The sequence below is a fragment of the Notothenia rossii genome (genome assembly GCF_949606895.1).
Source record: "Notothenia rossii genome assembly, chromosome: 8".
NCBI classification, from domain to species: Eukaryota; Metazoa; Chordata; class Actinopteri; order Perciformes; family Nototheniidae; genus Notothenia; species Notothenia rossii.
Genome location: NC_136906.1, coordinates 23418025 through 23445245, shown reverse-complemented (window position 1 = coordinate 23445245; position 27221 = coordinate 23418025). Strand labels below are relative to the sequence as shown.

The window sequence follows — 27221 nt, the reverse complement described above, 5'->3', positions numbered from 1 at the left end:
AGATGCATTATGCCTGCAGGGACATTCTGCTCAAACCGATGACCTTTGCCGGGCCCAACAACTACCTGCAGGTGCCAGGCTATTTCAGAAGGCCTCGTTTGTTTGTAAAGTTTAAGTTCCGCTCATGGGACTACACTGGGTTGCTTATGTTCACACAATTTGCTGATGACCTGGGTGCCCTTGAGCTAGGCCTGAGCGAGGGACAGATCAACGTCACTATATTCCAACCGGGCAAAAAGAAACTCCAGTTTGCTGCGGGTGGGTTTTGAATGAGTATGCATGTGATCTCTGTACTGAATCTGATTGTAGAAACATAGCATGAAAGGCAATCTCTAATTTCTAGGTTACAGGCTAAATGATGGTTACTGGCATACAGTGGATTTGGCAGCCAGAGACAACCTACTGACCTTGACAATTGATGAAGAGGAGGGCTCTCCACTAAAGATCACCAACCCTTTCACAATCCGAACAGGAGACCGCTATTTCTTTGGAGGTGAGTGGATCATGTTGGATCAAAATAAACGTACAAATCTTTACCATCCAATTCTTGAATGTGTTTTCCTGTGCTCAGGCTGTCCCAAAACTAATAACACAATAAGGAAGTGTGAGACCAAGCTGAACCGCTTCCATGGTTGCATGCAGCACATCTTTATAGACAATGAACAGCTTGATATCGACATTATTCTGCAACGGCAGTGGGGGCGCTATGCTGAGCTATTGTTGGGAACTTGTGGCATAGCTGACAGGTAAGATATATTCTTCTTCTTCCATTTAAAATACCTAGCATAAAAGAACGATATAGTTTTATTAATAGCAGGCCGGGATGCACAATATTAGACTTTTGCAAATTTCTGGTCTATGCCTTTATTTCATTTCAAAGTCATAAAGGCAGGTATGCTTAGGTCACCTAAAGTTTCATGTCATAAAACCTCAACCGAAGTCTCTTAAAATAGAAATAATCAACAAAAAAATAGAGAATGTATGATGTAAGTGTGTTGGATTCACTTCTGTAACACCAAAATACAGAGTATAATCATATCTTTGGTTTACAGATGTAATCCAAATCCATGCGAACATGAAGGCAGATGCATCCAGTCCTGGGATGACTTTATCTGTGTGTGTGAGAACACTGGCTACAAAGGAGAAGTGTGTCACATGTGTAAGTGCTGGCTGGCAATCTTTCCACTGTAATAAATATTGCTTTACAGTTGATTACACTTGGCCCCTTCCATATTTTCTTCCTAATAATAACAAATTGATCATCTCACTTCTCGAACAACAGCTGTTTATAAAGAGTCATGCGAGGCCTACAGACTCAGTGGCAAGTATTGGTCTGGAAACTACACCATCGATCCTGATCTCAGTGGACCTCTGAAACCACTTGAAGTGTACTGCAAAATGAAGTGTAAGTTATTACTGTCACTTAATAAAATACAGCTCCATCAGCGCTATGTCCAGTGCCGAATCCTCTGGTTGTTGTGAAAATGTCAGGTTATCATGTTCCTGTAATGAGAAATACGTAATGTTATATCATGGGATTTCTTTTTAATTTCTGTTTGGTGTTAAAAAACGTTGGGGGCAGTTAAGGACAATGTCGCAGAAGACGTTACAACCATCCATTATGATGAATATAAGGAGATAAATATCATATTATAATAGCCTCAAAAAATTAAAAATCACACTAAATTGGCTGGACATTAAACCACCATATATCAGCAACTGGAAACCGTCCAAAGACAGAGGGACCAAACACATGGAAAGAATCATCTATAGGTTGAGAAAAAGAGAGAAGAGAAAAATAAAAAATGAAGTTAATTATTTTAGGGAAATAGATGTATGGAACAGCAAAACCAAGAATATTACAGGAAACCAACCTTCTTTCCTTTAAATGGTTTTTCTTATCACCTGTTATCATCGCTTTTTGTGGTTGTATTCCTATACTTTCTTTAATTCAACACATTGTTAAAATGTATTTCTATAGCAGAAGTGACAAAACTGAGTACTTGTAATGTAAATATGTGCAAAAAAGTATTGCCATTTAATTGGAAATTAGACGATTTTATGAAACAAGATTGGTTCAGCAGTTATCTCAGAATGTGTCATTTTCTTTCCCCCACCTTTCTGTTCAGATTCAATTGCTTTACATTCTTTTCATTTTTCTTACATTAATATTCCCTCCATCTTTCTCCTTTCAAATGTAATCACCACAACCTATATCTGTCATGCCTCCTTACAGCATATAAAGCTTGGACAGTGATTCTAAATGACCGTGTGGATGGTACCAAGGTGACTGGGAGTTCAATAGACCGGCCGTATATCGGAAATGTCAACTACTGGAACGCCTCCTGGGATGAAGTATCTGCTCTAGCAAACACCTCAGAGTACTGCGAGCAGTGGATCGACTACTCCTGCTACAAGTCCCGTCTCCTCAACACTCCCAGCAAGTTGGATTAGTCCATTTGGTAGTTTGCACATGAAGAAAAAGGAAATAGTAAGCTAACACAACTTTTCTATTTCAAAATAGATGGAAGACCTTTTGGGTATTGGATTGGTCGTGACAATGTGAGTCACTATTACTGGGGTGGAACATTCAGAGAGGTCCAAAAGTGTGGCTGCGCTATCAACCAAACCTGCACCGATCCCAAGTTTCAATGCAACTGTGATGCTGACTATAGACAATGGTGAGAGAAGGACACATTGTGCAGGCTTAACTTGTATCTGCGACAGTGACAAGCTAGTCTTTACATCCACACTGTGTCTTTACAGGTACTCGGATAAGGGCTACTTGGACTGGAGAGACCATCTGCCAGTGAGGAAGGTGGTGATCGGGGACACCAACAGGACTGGCTCAGAAGCACAATACACTGTTGGGCCTCTTCGCTGCCATGGCGACAGTGAGTTTGCATTTTATGGGGTTTGCTCAAACAGTGATGTTCAGTACTATGAAAGTTTTTAGAGTTGTTTATTTTAATACATATTTTAATGTTTTCCAAAGGAAACATCTGGAACACCATATCCTTCACCAAGCCCACATACATAACCTTCCCAACCTTCAGGCCTGGCTCCAGTTGTGACATCTCCTTCCACTTCAAAACCTATCGTGACCACGGCGTCTTCTTGGAGAATTCTGATGACCAACTTCGAAACTTTATACGACTAGAGCTGAATAGTGAGTTGAATCATCTGTTACTGGAGCTATAGAGGGTATGCAAATGAGGTCAACGTAGGCGAAAGTCACTGACTTAAGTGTTGAGTTTCAGCAAATCCTAACAAAACACATCCTAAATAGACCAAAAATGGCCAGATGATTTTAGTTACTTCATTCCCAACAGTAGAGCAATTTTGAACATGGTTAAAACTGCTGTAGCAAGAGCAACAAGAAAGTTAGACATATCATTGCTGTAGAACCTATGGGTTCATTGGTAAGTTGTAAAGATCATTGACATGTCCAACTGCATTTAATTGAAGTAGATATGTGTTATTTTTACTATAATTCTCCCAGTTTACCCTGCTACCATAAGCCAGGTTGCAATATGATGTTTTGATAATGCTTTTACTGCTCAGCCCGTCAGTGCATACCCTCTATTCTCCTCATCTTATTTATTGATTAATCTCTATATTTTATTAAAACATTTTCTTTCTGTCTTTTTCTCTTCCAGCCACCCATAACCTTGCATTTATTTTTATGGTTGGCGATGGCATTGTAAATGTGACACTAAACTCCCCTGTTCCACTCAATGACAATGAGTGGCACTTTGTTCAGGCAGAGCTTAATGTGAAGCTGGCCCGAATCAAGGTTGATTATCAGCCCTGGGCTGTCAAGCGTTTTCCAGGTCAGACTTTCGTCACCATGAAGTTCACACATCCTGTTGTAGTAGGTAGGTTGCCTGAGGTGAACTTCAAAATGTGTCATGACATAAATTGAATGTAATGTTCACTCTGAATTTAAGTAAATAAGAATAACTGATACAAGTTTTCTTTGTATTAGGTGCTGCTAACCGCACCCTGAGACCGTTCTTGGGTGTCTTCGAGGGCTGCGAATGAACGGGGTTACTCTTGATCTAGAGGGGAAAGTAAATGAAGAACAGGGTATAAGGCGGAACTGTACTGGAGAGTGTCTCAATGCAACCATACCATGCAGAAACTGTGGCCAGTGTATAGAGGGCTATGCTTCCTACACCTGTGACTGTAACAACACAGCTTTTGATGGTTTCTACTGCCATAAAGGTGAGTTCATTCATGTTTCTCCAGAGCCCTGACACATAACATAGTAACTGATATAATCTGCAGCAAAATGATTCAACAGATATCTAATTTTGCAATGATCTTTTTAAGACATTGGAGCCAGCTTTGAGATTGGCTCGTGGCTGAAATACAACATACGAAAGAAGCCTATAACAGACGAAGCAGCGTGGGCCAACTGGATCGACCCGCACTACGACAACTTCAGCCTCGGCTACAATGACACAGCAGATGACATTGAGTTCAGTTTCAGCACCGTTCACAAGCCAGCTGTGTTGCTCTACATCAGCTCCTTTGTCCAAGACTACATTGCTATAATCCTCAAAACTGATGGTAGGAGCAACTCAAAAACGATTTGAAGTAATGTGCTAAGCTGGAATTTATAAGGTAGAATTGCACATGTAAAAAATCTGATTTATAACATTGACTAGAAACTCTAATGCTCACAAAAGTTGCTGTAAAGTAGTTATTTAACAGGAAATTATATTATTTTGATATTTTGCTTCCTTTCTCCCTTTAGGTAGTGTAGATCTGAGGTATAAGCTGGGGCTCATAACACACAAGTACCAGCTGACTCACCGTAACCTGGCAGACGGATACCCCCACTACGTCAACATAACCAGACACAACAGAACCATCAAAACACAGGTCAATACTGCCACTGCTCTAACTGTGTAAACTCTGGCCTGGGCTTATGTTATTTTTTAATGAAATAAGGTGTCATGTCTAGAGGAATCATAGACTGCTGTTCACCTTTAGCTTAGCTTAGCCTAAAGACTAGAAATGACTTAGCTGTCTCTAAAGGTCACAGAATCTTTTTGTTTTTTGATCTGTCCACAGGTGGATTACATGGAGCCCATAGTGGAAAAGATAACCTTAGTGGAGGATTCCAGGTTTGACTCTCCAAAGTCCATGTTCATGGGCAGAGTGATGGGTAAATGTCTAAAATATATATTGATGAGAACAAGTAGCCACATGTTTATTGTTTTGCAGAAATGTATTATCCCAGAAAGAAACGTTAAGATGTAGAATCTCGTACTTAGGGGGTTCCAACACAACAAATCAGAGGTTCTAGGTCAATAAATAGACAAACACGTATAACACACAAAACAAATTTGGTTTGCGCCTTTCAGAGGTTGGTGACATTGACTATGAGATCCAGAGGCATAATTCTCCAGGCTTCATAGGCTGCATATCTGGGGTGAGATACAACGTCTACGCGCCCTTAAAGGCCTTCTTCCGTCCAAATGAAACCGATCCTCCCGTAACAACGCAAGGCTACGTATCTGAGTCCAACTGTGGCGCCTTCCCTCCTATCCTGGGTTATGTACCATGGGAGGTTGACCCCTGGTTTACCACCATAGGTGAGTTTCTATGTCCCATAATACATCAGTACAAAACAAATATTATTTGATGTTCATCCACTTATTACCTCTTCCTTTCAGAATATATTTACATCCATGATGACCTGGGCCTGTTTTGGATAACAGGTAAGATTACATTTTTTTTCTCTGATGAGACGTTGCCCTATTTACATAAATACTGCATATCTGCTTGTTTCTGAATTACTGAATAAACAAAGGCCAGTAAATTAAAATGTTGCACTTCATTCAGTTAATTTGGAAGGCAGGTCATACATCTCTCAAATCAGCCGTTTTAAATTATCTTTCCTTTTTTCCTAAAATCCTCTTATCCTTAATTGAGCCCAGTTTTCAGGGTCCAATGTGGGCTTTTGGTTTTTAATCTGACTGCAGTCTCAAATGTATTGCAAGTGGGACAAAATCCAAAAATCATACTTTATTGAAAAATAAACAGCAAGACATTTCTAATACATTAATAGAAGAGATTATTTAGTAAGTCGCTTTGGATAAAAGCATCTAACAAGTAACATGTAATGTAATGATTATATTTGGCTCAGTCCAGGTCCAGATTATGTTATTTAATCTTCTAGAGTATATTAATACATTTAATTCAACTAGAATAGACCTATTTGTCTTTGCAAAAGATATGTGAACTATTATCCGTAAAGACAGGTTCCTTTAATGTCTATACATGCTTAGATCACATTTGCATAATGCTACATAAAGTCCATAGACTATTTACAATGAGTATACAACATTACTAATACATAAAGCCTTAATTCCCTGATCACAATAAAATCAATGGCCAAAATAGTATTGCAATAGTGTTAGATCAATTATGTAAAGGCAACAGGCCATCGAATAAAATAAAATATATATTTTTGACATAATAAAAACATATTGGGATGTAATTGAAGCTGTGCAGTACAGATTTTCTTAATGATATTTTATTAATTGATTATGGTGTAATTCATCATTTTGATATGAAAGGATATGTGATCATTTAAGAAATAACATATGAAAGACATGAAACCGATGCTGGAATAACAAATGTGTTTTTCTCTGTAAACCTATGGATTTCTGGAAAACATCAATATTTAATAAATATCTTCCACTATATAATCCCCATGATATCCCTGCACCTTATTTATTACAAGAGGAGAGTTGAGAGCAGACGAGTGTTTTGCAGAAAAGTATTAAAGATGACGGACAAAATTAGAGCCCTTCTCCCCGATGAGCAGGACAGGCTGGAGCCTCAGGATTAAACTGCAGCACAGAGTCCCTGCTCCATCCCTGTCTGAGACCTTTACCGGATCAGCTATATTTAGTCTGCATGAGCCCAGTTTACTGCTCATCATTGATAGAGGCTTCACTTTAATAGATCATTCACATTCAGATGTATTATGCTAATGAAGGGCATGGAATTTGTGTGCTTTTCAATCATCCAAACAATGGTTCCTGCTGGTTATCGGTTGCAACCCAATCTCACAGAAAAACGTGTAATAGCTACGTTGGTCGACAGGGCAAAAAGTAGTAAATCCACAAATAATCTTCTCAAGACATGACATGAATACAATATTTTGTAGAAAAAAACATGGAGCTCAAATAATTTTCCTAATATCTATCAAACTGTGGATTCTATAGGATCCAAAGTAGAATGGAGAATAATAGAATAGTAGATTCTAAAAGTACATTATAAACTTCTCGCTAGAAATGTAATCAAAAAGCATTTTAATGGCCAAACTATCCTACAATTGAGGATTTTCCACAAAAAATTAATCGGCCGCTCGTCATGTTTTTTTTTCTCACTGGGAAAGTTTGCGATCACGTGACATGAACACTGGTCATTAGAAATGAATAGGATAACATATTGTATCCATGTCACGTCTTGAGAGGGTTATTTATGAATCAGACAACTCTGTTTGATATAATGCTCAGGTTAAAATGGTTATGAGTGAGAATTGTCACCCTTTTTTAGAAAGGAGTTGATAAAGCAATATTGCTCATGATGAAATGCTGTCACAACAATAGTTAAGAAATGTGTTTTTCCTTCACTTCAACTATATCCACCTCATTGTAGTGAAAACCTAGTTTAGAGTAAACACTGTTCTGTATCTGATTCTGATTTATTGGAGTTATGAACACCCAAGGGCCGGCATATCTGCTGGCCCGAGACCAGCGGATATGGGCACAAAGGCTTCAAGACATCTCAACAGTCCATTACACAGTGGACACACTGACTGACAACAAAACACACACCTACAGGCAGTTTAATGTCCCCAGCTGACCCACATGTCTTTGGAGTGTGACAGGAAACCAAAGCAAATACAGGGGAACATAAAACTGCAAAAGGGCTGAAAACCTAGTCAAAGTCAATGATCATCTAGGATTCATTTTTTAATACGTCTGCTCTTGCTTTTGTTTTCATTCTGGATGTGAAGTGAAGGAAATAACTAAATACAGAGTGGCATCAAATATGTTGCAGAAAAATAATTTGCAAGATTAAATCGCAGTAAATATTCCCTGTGTCCGTTTGGACTAAAAACCTGACGAGGATGTTATAGATTACACGTTCAGTTTTCAGTCAAACAGTGCCTGTTCCTCATTAGTATTTCAAGAAGCACCTCTTTTCTCATTGAGTTGCAAATTAACTCTGACTGTGCTATTTTTATCCTTCAGTCATTGTCATCCTGGCGCTGCTGCTGCTCTTCGGAGGCATGTACAGCATCTATGTATATGCCTATCAGCAGAAGGGCAGCTACAGCACCAATGAACCCAAGAACCTGGATTCCCCCAGCAGCTCCAGGCCGCTGACCGAGACCCTGAGGAGAGAAAAAAAGAACCTCCCGCAAATTGAAGAAGAGTTCAGGAGCGACTAAAAACACAGGACTTTTTGGATTATAGGGGTGGGGTTTGAATAGGGGTTGGGAGGAGGGAAATAGCACTTACAACAACCACAGTTACCTGTTTTCATTTTTTTCTAATTCCTTTGTTTTTTTTTCTTATATTTTTGTTTTGAGTCCTTTGAGTTGGATCAGACAGCTGGTGCTCCATATAGTAGATATTTTGGTAAGGGTTAAAAGTTCACAACAAGCCCCATGTTGCGTGAGTAGTCAACAAGTCTCACACTGTATTGCAGGGTGAAATACTGAAGTGCCTCATCAAAGCAAGTTTAATCTGGATTAGCATAATAGTTTATTCAGATTGGGTTCAGATTAGACACTGTGGGATCAGGATTTTAGGGGATCTTTAGTTACAGTTGGGACATCAGTTAAATGTTTTCTAGCCCTTTTATGGATTTCCTGAGCCATTTAGACTAATTGAAGCTACCAGTGTCTAACTGTATTGCCATCCAAGATAAACCTTTTGATGACAATCTTTAAAGGAGCCATTTTTTGACCTTATTGTTTATAATCTCTCTTGGGTTTGAGCAGTGAACACATCTAATAACTAGTGACAAAAATAGTCCAGATCACTGTAACAAAACTGATGTTCATAACAACAAACCGAAGAGACAAACACACTGGCATGGAGCTTAGAGATGATGCATATTAAGATTGTAAGAGGTATATATGCTTATACTTGTTGTATTGCAGCCTATAACAGTGCATTACCTATACAGAATGGCACATGTAAGTGGTTCAGATTTGCCATAGTGTCAGTAGATAGCAGCTTTGCCGATTACAGTATGCTAAAACACATTCTCAACTATGGGGCTTCGGAAATGAGAACGTGATGATATGATACTCCTCTAGGTGTGAGAGCTAACAGGATATTGGTCTGGTTCAGAAACAATTCAAAGGTTGAGGTGAGGCTCACCAGGGACAGGCTAAACATAAATCAAGATATCATTCCTTCTGTCTTGCTTCTGGTTGCTTATATTATGTCCTAGCAACCAATAGCTCGGTGCTACAGAGAGTTTGACTCGGCAGAAATCTCTAAAAACAGTCTAAAAAAAGAATCAGTCTTTTTACAATCCTTTCATCCCCAATCAGAAGCATCTTTCAGGAAACAGCTGCTCCCTGTGTCCATATGGAGAAGCATACTGATAAGCACACATGCACACACACAATAACATGTACAGAGGACCACAAAAGTGTAAATGCTAACTTCTCATACTGCTTTAATATCTTTGCACAGTGCTGTAGAACAGTAGTCGAACACGCTGTTATTGCTGCTGGTGCTTGTTTAGCTGCGTTCAGTGGAAAGTTGAAATCTCTTATGGAATCTTTCTTCTCTTGCAAGATGACATTTCATTCGATACGTGGTGCAACCAAAGCTTCAGGCTATCATCACTCACCGCCGCTCTCCTTGACAGAAAAACCCTATTGTGGGAAAAAGCTAAACATTTGTAACATATCAGCTATGCATTTGTAGAGCATGACAGCACTTTGCAGTAACATGAAATAATACGAGCTTCTTTCAGCTATGATGTTTAATTTGCATCAAGTAGGATTTAATGAGTGTATACGTGACTATATATGAACAACGTGTTTAGCGACTTTTATATTCCTATTGTTTATAAAAAACAGTTAAAGGGAGTGCTTTGAATGTGAATCCTCTGACTCGCAATGTATGAGCGGACACTACAGTGATGACCTTCTTGGATGTTTTCATTGTAGGCTGCTTAGCACTGAAAGTAAACTCACTCATGGTAGCTCTCTAGAATGCTCAGGAAAAAGAAAGTACAGTACTTGATCTCTGTAGCACTTTTACACCTCCAAAGCTCAACACTTGGTTCTTCCGTTACAGATGGGCAGAACTGTGTGAAAACTGTACATTGAAAGGATGTAAAAACTGCTAATACTGTAAAGACAAGTCTTGCTAATACTGTATGAAAATGTATAGATTTGGCCAAAACTGGCATGAACAGGCTATATTTTTAAGAACGCTGTAATGAAATGAATGATACTGAAAAGTGAGAGAACAGAGTGAAACTGCTGGTTTGTGATTGACGGAAGAATAGTTTGTATTTTTTTGTTAAATGGACAATCACCACTTGAAGTTCATATTGGGCGTAAGCCAACAAACTTGGATCAAATATGCTTTGTTGCCTATTAGGAAGGAGTCGACTATTGTATTATATGAATGTATATACACACCTCACTGTATTCATTGGTAAATAGACTATAAGCATTCAGCATAGTTAGTGCATAGCTAGTTAATCCATGCGTGGTCCCTGGAGCGTGTGTATGTGAAACTGATGGGAGGTTACTGTAGATGTTCGTGCATTTGTAGGTTGCCCACCAAGATACAAGATAAAACTGTTCAATAAGAACTCTGAAAACGTATATGTGCACTGATGCCAACTATCAAACGTATTGTAGTGCAAGTAAAGTAAATGGAGACAAAAACCTGGATGTGGTTCAGAATGACCCCTCTTTTTCCAGATATCAGGTGTTTGTAAATTACAAGCACATTGAATCTGTGCTGAACTGAACCTGAACCGTCCATACTGCATTCTTATAATGGAGGCAATGGCTTGAATAAAAGGGATAAAGATAATATGGCCAGTAGAGGGGTCAGAAGGATATTGTTAGCTCGGACTTGGTATCTGCTGATTTCACTCCATGTGTTTTGAGTGCTGTTTAATGCATCCTGAAGTTAAACTTATCAGTAACATCAGAATAATTTTTTTTTGTAAAAGGGACATAAAGTTAAACTGGGGTTCAAATTATTTGCATCTATTTCCATTCTGAGTTCATTTAACACTTTAATTCTCAAAAAGGCCTTAAGAATTGTTCATACTTTCTATGAATCTGCAGATACCCTGTCAACAATGATTTCATGTTTGAAAACAGATGATAAAGTGAGTAGTTCCACTTCTCTGCACCATCAACCGAATTCTTCTGCAACGAGTACAACAAACGATCGTTACAGTTGTTGGTGATCACACTGAAATGTAGGATTTTTTCTTTGTGTAAGTCAGCTCGATTTTGTTTTGTAATACTTTCACTGTAAATGACCATTACTGTGTGAATCAAGGCAAAGCCAAGCCGTCACCTCAATAAAAGAAGCTTAACATGAATTGTCAATGTTTAATTTTAGGTAAGATGTGTTTTGCACAGAGACATTAAACACACTCAAGGACCAGAGCAGCATGTGTTAATGTATAAAGTTAAACTTTAATTTTTATAGGCATACACTGTACATAGCAGTAAACTCCATTTTGTTCATCCCTATTGAGAAAGATCTCATTTTAAATTGGGACTGAATGTATTTTAAATGAAAAACAGAATGAATTACAAATCTGGACATATAGAACAAATGAGAGATGATGAAAGATGTTTTACATTCACATTTGGGGGACTTTAATATTTGGTCAAACACTGATCATTTTACTTTTCCCATAGTTATAACCTTGAAATGGTCACCTTTAATTTTGACATCTTTTAATTATGCAATACGTTTTTTCAGTCTTTTTTCTGTATGAAATCATTTGGCACTTATATGATTTATAAAAGGAAGACATTTACTGTGACTTGTTAATGTATTAGTTATATCCTTCACAAAGTGTAAAGGCCTCAAGATCATGAGTATGATAATAAATGTTTGATGTGCGTGTACGTTACTCAAAGTACCGACAGAATGGATTTATGTGTAAAATGAAAAGAGGGATGAGATCTCTTCACCATCGTCTAGAGGTTACATTCAGTCAGTCGGTTCTTGTCTGGTTGCCTATTTTTGCAGAACAACTATATAAATGCACAATATCTTATTTCACCATAAAGATGTGGTGGTGATGCTAGCCGCTGAAAAAGATTCAAAGAGGAACACAAGCTGTCAAACCTGGTCAAGTTCTTCAGAAAAACTGCCAGTGGGTAACATAACACAGACTGCAATACTGAGACTGCACAGATTCTGACTGAAGCTAATGCTAACATGTTTATTGGTTCACTTATCCAAGAGACAGCACATGCATTTCACTGATTATTATCATATACTATGTAAAAGCTTGCTTTAATGTATTGAGAGGTCAAATAAAAGCTGGTCTATAAGTACAGTAACACAACTTCTTAGATGGTAACACACTTAAGGATGGGTAATCACGACCTCTTTGCTTTAACTTGATGAAACAAAAAAACAAAAAATGTTCGTGGTGCAGTAAGCAATACGGATTAATAGTATTTCCACTTGATATAGTCTAGTTTCATAAGCTTGGCGTATACATTGTTGCAGGTAGTGGGTGGGTTTGGGCAGAGGGAGACTGACTGCTGTCACTGGACGAGGGAATGATGTCTGCAGGGAGCAAATAATAGGGAGGGACTCTATTTTTAGAAGTGCAGCAGAGAGGGCAGAGACAGCGGCTGATCATAGAAACTCGTCTTCTAGATGTGACGCTACAAAGAGGGACAGAAGCATTAGTGGGTGGCTGAGCTTTTATGGGCTGGTTATCGAGGTAGGCAGCTAAGCCGTGTCTACCTCCCTCTCTATCCCCACATATTTGAGGGCATCCGCTTGGCTGTATCTGTGAAAAGAAGATGAAGTGTCTGAGTTAATATACAGGGACTGCGGGAAGTAGTCATTCAGGCTTAACGTACAGTGGCCTGTTTCTTTTTTGTTTTACTTTGAAGCTGCTGGAGTCACTAAAAGGCCTGTGACTCTACCTGTAGTCAAAGAAGAGCTCCTCTCCTTGCAGGATAGCTCGCTTGGCAAAGATTCCAATGCGGTGGTCTCCATTCACCATTACCACTGCAATAGAAGCAAACAGCTTAGCCAAGAAAAATCCTGTGAACTCACATCTGACAACATAGCAAAGAAAAATATTACCTTTAGCGTAGCAGTTAGGATTAACTGAATGATTTGCAAAGCGGATTTTGTTCCCCTTTCGAGTGGCATCCACAACAAAGTCTACCCAGAAACATGGCGTGTATTAAGGATTATTTTTAAAGAACATAACTGTGATATTGTTACGATAAAAGGAGGAATTGGGAATACTAACCATTGTTCAAATTGAAAAGGAAGCTAGACATATATTTGTCATAGATCCTTCCGCGTCTGTCTGCCTCATCCTGCGAGATCAACTGCTCATGCACACACAAAAGAATAATAAACACTATAAAAATTAAATCCACTTGAGAGCTTATATATTATAAAATATGACTAAATCCCATGGTCTTACCTCTCCGCAGTATTCAGAGATGAACTCATTCTTCTGAACTGGTTCTTTGATGAAGGTGCCCCATCCGGCAACATCTGATGGAGCCAAAAGCAGGTGCTGAGAGAATCAGATGTAGGTTAGGACACCACGCACACATATGAGAGATCCCCAGAATAAAAGGCTTAAAATATTTAACCATTAAGACCTTCAAGTGACCTAGTGTACCTTTTTTAGGCTCCTCTGGATGCTGCAGTTTTTGCAGGAGATCATTTTGTTGTCCCAGTGCTCTGCAGTGCCGCAGGTCATGCACAGATCTGGATCACATTCCCTCACCGCCAGGTAGCAGGGACACTGTTTAGTGTTGCACTGGGTCTTACACCTGCAGCCCGGGAAGCGGTTCTGGCCTAAAAAACATTGGACACACACAGCTGCTCTGAAAGGGGATGCGCTCAAAGGTTTGAATGGTAAAAAAAAAAAAATGCAGAATAAAAGAAAGAAGAAAGAAAGACAATGCAGACTCTATGCATTACATTAATGCACAAATTCTACAACAATATAGTTTTCTTTTAATCACTGCCGATTTTTATTCCATATTTTATTCCTTTTTATTCCATTGCAATGTAAATACTGTTATATTTTGTATTATTCTTAATATTTTTCTTGTTCTCTACCTGTGTTTTTAATTCTTGTTTTACTTTTATGTATGCACCACGACACCAAATCAAATTCCTCGTATGTGTAAACCTAAAATCTGGTAATAAACCTGTTTCTGATTCTGACAATGCAATTGAAAGCTGGCTCCGTCATCGGCATCAAGCTGGACCCTTTTGAAGCTGTGGTGGAGAGGAGGACACTGAACAAACTGTTATCCATCACAAGGACCGATACAGGAAAAACATTCCTGCCGACTGCAACAACTCTGTATAACAAATCACCTCTGGCCGGAAGAGAACTCTCTGCTCCATAGATTCTCTTGGACAACTGGACTTAAAGTCACACTGTACATTTTAAATGTATATTCAATTTAATATTCCATTCCTTACACACTTAATGTATATATAATATCCTGCTTTATATTTTGTTACTGTACATTTGTATTTCAGTTATGTTCATAGATGTTGTATGTAATATAAATGTTGTATGTGACGGGACTACGGATGGAAATTAGCTCAATGCTCAAATCCGGCTCATTTACATTAGAAAGCATTCTTTTGTTTAAAATGTTCATTAATGTGCATTGTCCCAGTTCAAATAAACGATTAAATGAAATGAAATGAACATGTATATTTTCTACTTTTTTGAATGCTATTTTATTTCTATTTGAGACGTTTACATTTTGGATTGTTTATTTCTAGTCTTTTAATTTCTCTAATGTACAATGCCTTGTCTTTTTATGCTGCTGCAATGCAAACATTTCCCAAATTGGGATCAATAAAGTACTTCTTATCTTTATTATATGACTTAGCAGAAAACAGGTTGGCTATGGAAATTAATTCCATCTCCAAATGCAGTTGTGCAGCACAGAATCTAAATAGCTGAGTAATGCTGAGAAACCCATCACTCAGAGACCTCTGCTGGCAGATATGCTGAAATACAATTTTGCAGAGTGAAACATAACACCCTGCAGGCAAGCGAGCGGAAGGATCCGGAAAATATAACCCACATGTCTTTCCAGAAGCCTCTGCCCGGGAAACACTGTGTACAACACAAAGCTGAAGGCAGCATTTGTCTTCTCTGTTTTAAAACCCTCCCATTCCCAGCCTGTGTGAGTTTTATGTGTCTGTATCATCAAGCTTTGTTTAGCTGGAGCGGTCTGAATCATACTGATGTTGGAGATGATGTTGTATATTAGGCACAGAGCCTGTCATATCCCTTTGATCTCTCTCCAAGTCTCCGGAGCACACACATGTGCAACCGGGGGCTGCTTCCTGTTTGGCCCGGGCTCTCTTCAGCTACGGGAAAAGGCGAGGTAACAGTCGGGTAAGGAGGAGGGCCGAGAGAAGATGACTGAACCACAACAGATGAACAAATGAGGGGAAACCATCTCTTCCAAACCATAGCAAAATATTTACTTCATCTTCTCCCCTTCCTCTGTTGTAAACTCTCCCGAGGGCAAAATACAGAATGCATTCCTCCACCATGTGGCCATTTTGGAAAACACAGTTCTGGGTCATTGCTGCTGCAGCGAATGCCTCATTTTGAATGCAGCTCTGTTTTAAACAGACACCCACCTACGATGGCCAGAGGACACTTTCTCCTCTGACTGCTGCCAGAATACTGCAGAACCGTTTTACATTCTGCTGCCCTGCTCTACTGGAAAAAGGGCTTTAGGTGGAAAATGAGGTTATGACAAACAATAAGCATTACAAAGCGGAGAGAGCTTTTATGTATTTTTGTGTGTGTAAGAAAGAAAGAAGCATTCAATACACTCTGGTGAAAGAGAAAGGTGACACTCACACTCCTGCTCACACTGGCAGAACTTCTCACAGAAATTCTGGGTCATCACACACGGGCAGGTGCTGTCGCATGGATGTTCGGGGTGATCACATGGCTGGTATTTGTACACCTTATTGGACGAGCTATCTGGAGCAACAGAGGACAAACCTTTCAGACTGGGACAGTAAACTGTGTTGTATTACAGATTTCTTTTTTTTCTGTGAATGTACCTTTCTTTAGCTGAATCTTTGCCCATAACCTGCCACATTAAACAAACACAAAAGGGTTAAAAACTCTTATACCTTGTTCCAGAGTGATGCTGTTACGTGCCTTTCATTGATTATGGAGTGACAAACCATTACATGTGTCAGGAAGACCAAATGCAACAGTGCAGTTTGGATTTAACTCTGTGTGACCTTAATCATGTATTTTAACCTTTAACATTGAGGGAGATTTCACTGAAGGCCGAGCTTCTTTCTGCAATAAATTTGGTTATTATCGTATCATGCCTGTGTTTCCGTTTCTTCTTCTGGGGCGGGATGCCTCCATCAACCAAAGGAGCATGATGGATCAGGGCCTCCTTCACCGCAAACTCGTACACCTGTGGGTAAAGTAAAATAAGATGCATAAGAATAAAAAACACATTGTGCTTATAGTTAGATTTATAACCCTAACCCATTGCAATTTTTACCACTGTAAGTAATTGTGTTTTCTTTATTGTAATTGCGTTAAGCTGAAAAGCACGTTGCCACCATTCACACACACACACACACACACACACACACACACACACACACACACACACACACACACACACACACACACACACACACACACACACACACACACACACACACACACACACACACACACACACACACACACACACACACACACACACACACACACACACACACACACACACACACACACACACACACACACACACACACACACACACACACACACACACACACACACACAAAAAGGTCCATCCAATACATCTCTGGACTTAAGGTACTACAAGGTTGGATGCAAATGGGTAAGGCTGCTTCAACATGTGCTAAATATGGTAAATCGTTATTTTCCGCATCTACTGAGCTCAAAAGTGATATAATTAGATGTTGTCAGCTTTTCCCCACAGCCCATACGATTTCAGTCATGTTGGACATAAGTCTGTATATGTCTGAAGCTGAAAAACACCATGAGAGAATATGAGCAATGTCACATCTGGTAAGCATACGTGTTTATGGTGCCACATGCCATTCTCTCTGTAGTCATTCCAAGTATCCAAATCAGCAATGCTAGTATGGTGTCTCCATAACTATGCATCAGTTTCAGATTGATGCAGTTTTTTATTATAACATTAGAACTGCAGATGGCATAGCTAATGAATCACAATTGCTGTACTTAAGGGCTGTCTCTAAAATAAACCCTCATTTCACATGAATCCTTTTGCTTCTATTTCCTACTTGTCTGCATTCCCTTTTGTTGGTTTTGTTTTAAGTGTGTGTGTTTTCGGCTATACTTAAGTGTTTTGAAGTGTTACATCTATTTCCAGACATTATCTCCCTTTAGCATCTGGGATTTAAAGGGGAATTAATCAAAATCTGTTCACAGGTGTTCGGGAGTATTTCTGAGAGTAGTTTTAATAAAGCCTTTTATAGCTCCAGAAGAAACATGTTTTTGATCCAAAGATGACCAATTAAAAAGTGGGCCAAGCTATATTAGCCACTACTAGCATAACACAGTCAGTACAAAGTGTTGGGGGGTTTAGTTTCACTGTGAGTAAAGGAAGAAGAATCCATAGGACAAAAACAATGCTTTCACTGATTCTGCTGAAATATGTCCATCGTGATACTGACAATATTGGAGGATTACAGTGCTTAATCGGTGTACTTCCTGTCCTACCATCTTCTGAGATAAGAATGCTGTTGGGTCTTTAAACATTTTACCTCCTTGCAGCTCTTTGTACCGATGAGGCGAGCGATGGAGCAGAAGTTGTTGAAGTATGTGCCGTGCAGCACTCTGAACAGTGACTCCTCCGCCCCGCTCCACTGGACCGCACAGCTCGCCTGCTGCTCCCCGTTATCAACCGCTGGACGCGGCTTGGTGGGAGTCTGGCATCGCGAATTCTCTTCTGTTACAAAAACAGAAAAACAATTTGGTTTCACTGTCCAATTACTCTTGGCAAAGAGTCTGTTTGATAATTGTTTAATCTACACACATGCAGCTGCTCACACTTTTTACTTTGTTTTGGCATAAGGCTTTTAACAGTTATATATCTGCCCACGGACACACGAGTCATGATAATTTAACCCTACTGACACATATAGCTTTTACTACAGTAGGAAAACAATTGTTTGAGTATCTGAATGTGTGTGTGTGTGTGTGTGTGTGTGTGTGTGTGTGTGTGTGTGTGTGCGTGCGTGCGTGTGCGTGCGTGCGTGTGTGTTTTTTTAATATTCAATACTGATGCTCAAACACCCACAGCTCGAGGAAGAGAGCCGAATGTTGCTTGGCAACAGGCTGAATGCAGCAATGCTGTGGCCACATGCTGGAGCACCGAGTATCTTTATTAATCTGCTCGACAATCCGTTTTTTCCACATTATCTCAACATGTGCAAGAGACTCTGCTGAGTCACTGGCTGAGCACCAGCGTTTTCCAAAACTAACAGAGACTTCCAGTGAGGCACTGATGGCGAAGAACAACAACAACCTGAGAGCTCCAGGGGAGAGGGGGACAATGAAGAGCAAGAGGAGATTGCTCTTATTTCCCTCCCGCTGCTCTCCACATGTACATTTCAACAGAAAAGCAAAACAAAAACAAAACAAAAACTTAGTAGGAGGAGGGGGAGAGGGAACAAAGTGTTTATATTAGGGCCGAAGCATGCAAAACTAATGGCTGGTTTATTTTGCCTGGCAAGAGAGAGCTGGAACAGGGGAGACAGCAGGATGTCACTTGTCGGCTAAGATCTTCAGACAAATTACGTTTTTTAAAGGGCTACAGTCAGTTGGGGCAGACAGCCTTCCAGAAAAGGAGGGATTTTGGGGAGGTTATGGTAAATGATGCATCCAATACGTCACACAGTGACTCAGAAATACATTTAAATAACTGTGTTTATACTGTATGAGGCACAGAAATCTCAAATGAATACACAATATATAGCAATAAGTAATTGTAAAAGAAAAACTAGAATGAAACATTTTACACTGAACCTTTTCCGATACTTCCTTTTGTCTTGTACATTTTTGTGATCTGAAAAGGAGCTCCAAACCCAGTACCTGGAAGATCGGAGTCCTACCTGAAGAGGAGGTGGTTTCATGGTCACTCTCTTGGACTTCCTCAGCAGACACAGAGGGTCCGGGACAGCTGGAGCTGGTGGGACGCCGCTGCCTTCGGCGCCCTCGAGACCTTTGTGACCGCAACATATTCTGATCCACAAACTCTTTAGCCCCTTTCTTCAGAAAAAACACAGGGAATGGAAAGAACAACAAAGAGTGAAAACAACATATAGCATGAGCTACAGAAATGGAGGAAGATAACAATTGTAAGGTTGGCATACCTGTAACAGGAAGCAGTCTTCACCACATGGTTCAGTCTCTATGCGGATCTCTTTTATTTTCCTCTTGTAAACATTGGGTGTAGCATGGAAAGCTTTATGAAAAGAAACACAAATATAGTGATTCTCTTTTTTGGGTTGAGAATACTTTGAAATGTAATTACTTGCTTAATACAAATTACATGCACATTTTTGTACAACATCTGACCCAATCGGAATACTACCTCAGGTAATTAGTTCGCAAATGAACAAATGTAATAAAACACCTAAGGCACAAAAAATAGTCGGGGAAGACATATATAACGATTTCAAGTTATTAATCAAAATCTTAATGGAAATCAAAAAAGATCGTAATATGTAATATAAACTATTACGGTGGAGAAAACAGTCGTATTTGAAGCAACGTCTGCAGAAGAGTGTGTGGAAGGAGTGCAACGACTGCTCCCGCTGTACAGACTTAGCGAATGGACCGTCCAGGTTGGGGGTGCAGAGAGCGGGCAGCTTCACAGGGCGGGGGGAATCCAAGAGGTCCTTGTACCTATGGAGGTGACAGGGAGAGTTTTACTGGCAATATATCACAAATGTACAGTTTTACCAAGGTATAAGTATCAATTAAAGTTGTTCCTGGTTGAAGTTGTTTTTTTCCCCCAGTAAAGCTCTTTCAGATGCTGATGCGACTGCCCCTTTCAGTCAGAGAGCCTGAGAGGGAGCCACCATTATTACTTTCCCTCCTGACAGCTTGCGTCTCCATGGTGAACACTAAGCAACGGCCTGTTCAGCATTGTGGACTTAGATTCTCAGTGTGCACTGCACTTTTCTTACTTTTCCTTCAGCTCCTCGGTGGTGCCCTTGTAAGGGAACATTGAGGCGATGGCTGTAAATATGTTATCGTTGGGGACCTTCTTGCTGCCGGACATGTCCCTCACTTTGGGAGACAGAAAGAAAGTTGGTTATGCAAACAACCTATTACACATCAGTTTTTCATACAGATTCAATAACAGAGGTTATTCAAAATCGTATAAATATATTGCAACGGTAGAAACGTTTTCCCATGATGTAGTACAAACAGTGACGTTTTCTTTTCCCAGTATCTTTTATTCATGAAGCCCCTCATTCATGGATGTGTTTGTGTACCAGTTCCTGAATGACTGTGTATCCAGGTGTGCCTACATTAAGTTAGTTCCATAACGCTTGGTACAAAAGGTCATTAGGTTCTGTAATTAGAGCCATATCTGTGTCGTAGGCAAACAGGTTCCCTCACACACAGTCCATGCTGGGACACAGGGGAAGCTTTGAAGTAAACAATGCCTTTGCAAGGGCTGCTGTGGCAGGGCGACCTTGTGGCAGCTCTACAGTGGGATGAGAGGAACAGTAACAGCCTTGTTCATGCTGCAACCCTCAACAATTGACCATATATAAGATGTGGACATAGTCACTGTGATGTCACTGGTTTCAGGGCTACAGTTTTGAAGCCCAGAATTCAAATTCTGAGACCAAAACACATAGAGCACCCAGACTGGCTTTGGTAGAAACCTGTCAATCACAAGGTAGACCCACCCTAATGCCATGCCCATTCTACAAGCTGCAAAATAGCCAAGCATGGCCAGATACATTATTTAAGAGACAACTTTGAAGTGTTGCTCAAACGCTCATTATCATACAATACAGTAGGTATACCACATAAAAGCACAATGTACTGGCTAATGGCTATAGCTAATTTTTTGAACTTTTTAAAGGAATGGAATAGTGGGGGAAAGGGGACCAGTGATAGTTAAACAAAAACTGTGTTGCTTTACCATGTCATTGGAGTGCTGAAAAAGTGATCTGATTGGACTTTGTAACTAAATGTCAACTACTTTCATGAAAATAACATGTATCCTGTTACTTGTTGCTCTCAGTATCAACATAGCATAAAGCAGGAACTGCTTAATTGTATACTTTACTACTTGACCGTAAATGGGACTATATTTTACTTTTTTTAAAAGCATCATAGTTTATTGAAGAAGATTTGAAACTAGCAATTGAGACCATCATCTCATTGGAACAATGTTTACAGAGAATGTTGCCGCCTGGTCTAAAGACACAAACTCACATCAACATAAATGCTCACCCTCAGTAGTGCTCCTCCTCTTCCTCCTGGTAAATGCCCCAGTACCAGGTTTAGTCTCCTCTGAGCCCTCCACTGAGCTCCTCATCACTCTCTCGTCCTCCTTCTTCCCTGTCACCTCCACCGTCACCATCGCCCCTGCTGCTTCCTCCTCTTCCTCCTCCTCGTGGTCAGAGTACTGGCACAAGGCCTCCACCAGCTCTTTAAAAACCTCATCGCTGATAACCCCCCCCCCTGGAATCCATATAAAAAAGCCAATTCCTTAAATATTTATCTTTTCAACACACTTTGAGAAAATCAGCAGTATCATCAGCATATAATAAACCAAAGTCCCTGAATATTGCAGTGATATACAGAATTAAAAGGTGTTATATTATGGGTTGTTTGCAGAAACTGTAATGTGATAGACAATTCAACACATACAGTACCTCTGTCACCGTGGACACCATCATAGTTGTCGATGAGTTCTTCCAGGAAGGCCTCATCCTGTTCCAGCACCTCGTCACCCATGTATGGGATGTTGTGAAGAAATGTCTCATCCTCCACCTAAGAAACAAAACCTCACGTCAAGACACCAATGAGACTATCTGATGATGGAATACGTCACACCACCAACTGTGATCTACAGCTAACATGTAGTTCCTAAAATGTGCATGTGGTCCTGATCTGGAAATATAAGAAAGAAACCAAATTGTGTTACAATAGCATTTGGCCAGTCAAACTATATGTTTTCAAAATAAAATATTTTTTGGAGCATTTAGATTCATGATGTGTGTTTTTGACTTACTCTGGTTTAGATGTTCCATCCATTTCATCTCACTGAGGATCATGTTGAATAATATGTGAGATGCTGCACGTGTAACAACACTGTAAATGCATCACCTACAACCCAGTATGGTTCATGTCATACCATGAAGTTATGCTGCAGAGACGACCAGGAGTACATGAAGGGGATCCCTGCCACTGTTGACAGAGGTCTCAGAACAATGGCTTGAGCTTTGAATTCTGGGAAGCCAAACTCCACTGTACACATCTGCAAGAGCACCAGAGGTGAGTTTGAGTCAGCATTATTGGACAATAACTGTATAATCGATGACATACCGCCCCACCCTTGATAAAATTAACCCCGACAGCGTGAGAAAGGAGATAATGCTGTCTGGACCACTGTGTGTAATATTAACTTAAACAGCACTACTCCTTGGCTGCCATATGATCCTGTTCTGCCACACAGCTTTCTCCTGAGATATTTCAGTAACACCCGACAGTCAGGTGAGAATCACACACACACACACACACACACACACACACACACACACACACACACACACACACACACACACACACACACACACACACACACACACACACACACACACACACACACACACACACACACACACACACACACACACACACACACACACACACACACACACACACACACACACACACACACACACACACACACACACACACACACACACACACACACACACACACACACACCTTCTTGTTGGCCCCAATTCCGGCAGACGTTGACAGAGGGATGGACTGGATCCTGAGCCGGGACCACTCTTCATTCAGGACATTTGCCTTTTGCTCAATCTTTTGCCTGTTGGAATTGAACAGGGCCTGGAATCATCAGAACAAAGAGCATGTCACAAAAACTGTTAAAAGCATAAACAGGTAGTGAGTGCAGTATATGAAACCCACAACAGCATAAAATCCCATACGGTAAAAAGATTTTTGTTGACCCACCTTGACCTCTTCTACTTTTTTAAGGCGTTTTAATTGGCGAAGGCGCATGTACTCAGACTTGACCCTCCGTCTCCACTCTAGCAGGCTGCGGGAGGGTACAAAGGAGGAAGGCTCAGGTTTTGGGGTTGGGGGGGCAGCCCCGGTACCAGGGGATGGAGCTGCTGTAGCTGTTTCCTCCATGACTCTTTAAAAAAACAGAGATACTTTGTGGCAAACAAGTCCAACATCACTGCGGTACACAATGCATCAAAAATAATTAAACAGGCTGAATTATGTTGTTGAATTAGGCTTGCAGATGCCTAAAATGTGTTTAGGAGCAAGTGACGCTGTTAGAAGAATGTTTAAGTTTGGACCATTCCTTAAGGAATTTCTAATAATATACAAGGCTTTAAAACAAGTCCATGGTGCTCAATTGTAAGACTATAACGAATCCATCCGTTTCCAAACGTTATCTGTGACTTTTTGCAATTTATTTTAAATTAGTAGCCTACTACACACATTAAGTGCAACACACTCTCCCTCTACGTTACAGGCATAGCACTTCCCCATTCCCCCCTGACTGGAAGTACATTTGAAAAGAGTGCCCCCCTCTGTAGGCAAAATAAAACTGACATAAAGGCAACAAATATACTTCCACACTGGTGCTTTAAACTGCTCATATACGATTGCCGTTACTCCTTCGATCCAATCATAGCAATGGATCAAATAAGGAACCAATTGACTCATGGCGTGCACACACAAACAAGCAACTAATCCACTTTGCCTAGGAGTGGGCGTGCCTCTTCAAAAAAACAACATGAAGCGAAGCGGAGCAGAAAGTGCGTAGTAGCCTACAGTTTTCCTGTGTTTCAAAAACACCTTAGTGAACATCAAGTTTCAAATCCGGCCCTAAAAGACAATCAAAAATAACTACAAAGACCAAACTGAGCTCGGGAAACTGCTATAGTGCATTTCGTTCCTGGATACGAGTCGTGCACACGTTTCAGCCACAGCTATGAAGCGCGCTGCCGCCTGTAGCCGCAGCCCCGTTGAGACAACACAGTTACCATTTAAATGTGCAAAGACGTGCGCACCGAGCTCCACAATGACAGCACGTTATTCCAGTGGACGCGTGTGCACGTCTACCTCCAGCCTTCACCCAATGTCGCAGTTATTAAATACCTTCAAATCAACGGCTTGCTTCCTATTCGTGCGAAGACACTCCAACGCGATCAAGTCACTGTCAGATTTTTTTACACAGTCGAAAGATCTGGAGCAATTGCAGGCTGTGTGTTTGCTATGGATCTGACACGGATACCGTCTCCGCGCGGCGAGGGGATCTCAGAGAAATCCCTACGTTATCCATGGGCATGGTGCTGCTGGAGATTGTTGTTGTTGTAGCTTACAAATATCTGCGCACTTGGCTCTGTCCAGCCAACCCGTGCAGGAGGGTGACGTCTTTTTTAATGACCACAGCCTTTTCCTAGCCGAGGAGGATTCATTACTAATAGCGTCCTGGGAATAAAAAGTAGCGTGGAGCAGCAGCCACAGCACAGCGATTCACACGCATGCACAGGAACTGATGCAACTGTCCAGAGTGATATATCGCCATCTAAATGCGTGAGGGCATGACACTCGGTTTGATCGGAGAATAAATGCCATATTATTAAAATATTTAAAAAGAATATCACAGGAATATTTTTGAATTGTATCAAATAGCAAAACAAATTAACTGCTCCTCAACTGGAAAATACTTTAGGACTAATTACCCCAGCTGTGCACATTGTGTACAAATAACAAACTATACATACATATTAAGAATAAAAAATGATCAATACCTAGTTGAAAACTCCTACAGTGGAGTGGAGTTGTATGGGTTAGAAAACAGTGCCGCTGTTGTTCTGCATTCCTCCTCCAGGGAGAGCCCGACGCATGTCGTTCTCTTTTTACAGAGAGGGCTGGTCATCGGGCCACTGATGCCATCACGTAAACTACGTAACATCCTAATTTACACTAGTTGAGCTGCAAACATGAGAAAGCACATTGTAAGTTTATGTTAATTAAAATTAAAAATGAGTACAATGAGCAGCATAATTTAGAGACAGAATTAACATCTTAAACAATATAGGCCTACATCTTAAAGTGGCATTGTAAAATAGGACATATTTTTTAAATAAAGTAATATTTAACAAAAGTATTTTCCATCTAACTAACATGTTACATTTTTTAAATAGATCAGTAATATTTCAAATAGGTATTTATGTCTTTTATAATTCTTCAAACATTTAAAAAATATACATATTTTAAAATTGGTATTATAACGTATAGAGACTGTTCTGCTACATCATATAAATCATGGAACTAACAATCAAAATGGCATATAACATAATACTATACTATCACAAGACCATGTTTACTTTTACAGCACAAAGTGACTAGGCTATATTTAGTTTTTAACCTCAAAGAGAATAGCAACATATGCAATATGCAAAGTGTTTGAGAAATGACCTGACTTTTTAAAATAAGTTTTAGGTAAATCGAGATATGTCTCATGTTGAATTGGTGTGGAAGATAGACCTAGAAACAGGGAACTTCACAAAAACTAGAGTTTAATTTATTTTTAATATAAGATATTCACTTTTGATTTAACCTTAGCCTTTGTGGCTTTTGAAGACAAGTCAACTCCTTTTAAGTGTTCTGCAAAGAACCGTTACTCTCTTTTTTAAATTCATCTTATTTTTGTATTTGGGTGTTGATATACAAGTGCAAAAAGTCAAACATCAATGTAGGGTATTGGCTTTACTTTTAAATGTAACCCTGAATCATATCATAAAGACTGTGAAAATATGGATGGTAATTGATGAATATTCACAACAGTTCTAAATGTCCTTTTTGCAAAATAAACCCTTAGCCTGATGGATCAAAGGAAACCACAGAGATGCTACTCCTCTGGCACACAAGATGGCGCTATCCAGCTTTTTTCATCCCATGACACAACATCTCATATACACATGTTCTTATTTGGATACAAAAACTTGACATGGTTAAGTCTTATGTTATGCTTAACCATGACTGCCTCTGTGTTTTTCTCTCTGAATACCATGCTTCTGTTGATGATTTCTCCTCTCGGTTTCTGCTTTATGCGTGAATTATTGGTTAGTAATTATGCATGCAGTGAGCAAAAGTATCTCAGATGATACAGCATGTTTGGCCTGTCCACAGTAGCTCGTGCTATGTTGATACCGACCCGTCAAACAAAAGCAAACACACGTTTAAGTTTGGAGAGCATGGCTGTTTATCATGATCAGTGGGAAGTGTTTCATTGTGGTTAATGTAAACATTGTCTGTTGGTCTTGGCACTTGTCTATTGTGGAACTCAGATCAAATGTAGTGCAGCTTTTATAATCTGTGAGAAAGGCTTGCAGATAAAAGGTTAGCAAAGTAGCTGATGACATACTTAACTCAAGTCATTTAAACTATTGTATTCAATGTAGGAAGTATTTCTTCATAGAGAGACATGTGCCAAGTAAACAATCACTTATTTTAGCTCTCAATAGTAGTCCCCTCCTTGCAGGCAATCCATTCTATTATTTTACGCACTAATACTGAAGAGTAATGCAAATGTATTAACTGTCTGTTTGTTGGGTTTTAAAAATTCAACCAGTTGCATAGAA

At 39.9% G+C, this 27221-nt stretch overlaps 3 protein-coding genes across 7 annotated transcripts in view; 1 reads left to right on the top strand and 2 right to left on the bottom strand.

The window, feature by feature from the left end:
* Nucleotides 1-2: 2 nt before the first annotated feature.
* Nucleotides 3-11631, top strand: cntnap1 (contactin associated protein 1; the record flags this gene model as incomplete). Its single annotated transcript, XM_079643589.1, is given in 18 exon segments — nt 3-258; nt 344-493; nt 572-746; nt 1053-1159; nt 1283-1405; nt 2237-2440; nt 2525-2681; nt 2767-2894; nt 2996-3169; nt 3660-3878; nt 3989-4015; nt 4018-4227; nt 4336-4575; nt 4763-4890; nt 5083-5176; nt 5376-5606; nt 5688-5732; nt 8283-11631. Coding segments are annotated over 18 exon segments (2868 nt in total). The 3' UTR covers nt 8483-11631.
* Nucleotides 11632-11708: 77 nt separating this feature from the next.
* ezh1 (enhancer of zeste 1 polycomb repressive complex 2 subunit) lies at nt 11709-25524 on the bottom strand. 4 transcript variants are annotated; one of them, XM_079643592.1, is made up of 20 exons: nt 25386-25524; nt 23569-23752; nt 23317-23442; nt 22721-22843; nt 22239-22356; nt 21814-22044; nt 20526-20628; nt 20078-20241; nt 19707-19798; nt 19446-19602; nt 18096-18280; nt 16650-16741; nt 16371-16399; nt 16162-16287; nt 13930-14108; nt 13726-13821; nt 13546-13627; nt 13374-13454; nt 13171-13295; nt 11709-13071 (listed from the first exon to the last, which is right to left on the bottom strand). In XM_079643592.1, exons 2-19 carry the CDS (start codon nt 23746-23748, stop codon nt 13207-13209), a joined length of 2253 nt encoding a protein of 750 aa, XP_079499718.1. In that variant the 5' UTR covers nt 23749-23752; nt 25386-25524; the 3' UTR covers nt 11709-13071; nt 13171-13206. The 4 variants fall into 4 exon arrangements, with proteins under 4 accessions (XP_079499718.1, XP_079499716.1, XP_079499717.1 ...); XM_079643590.1 differs by having other exon boundaries at nt 13211-13295; nt 25386-25523; XM_079643591.1 differs by lacking the exon at nt 25386-25524 and adding an exon at nt 24730-25168 and having other exon boundaries at nt 13211-13295.
* The window catches only part of LOC307015161 (uncharacterized protein), a 77269-nt gene continuing 75482 nt past the window's right edge, over nt 25435-27221 (bottom strand). The window contains exon 10 of one of the 2 annotated variants that reach the window (XM_079643601.1): nt 25435-25569. In XM_079643601.1, the coding sequence (XP_079499727.1) occupies nt 25551-25569 (19 nt within the window). In that variant the 3' untranslated portion in view covers nt 25435-25550. The remainder of the gene's footprint in view (nt 25570-27221) is intronic. The other variant, XM_079643602.1, reaches the window with a different exon arrangement.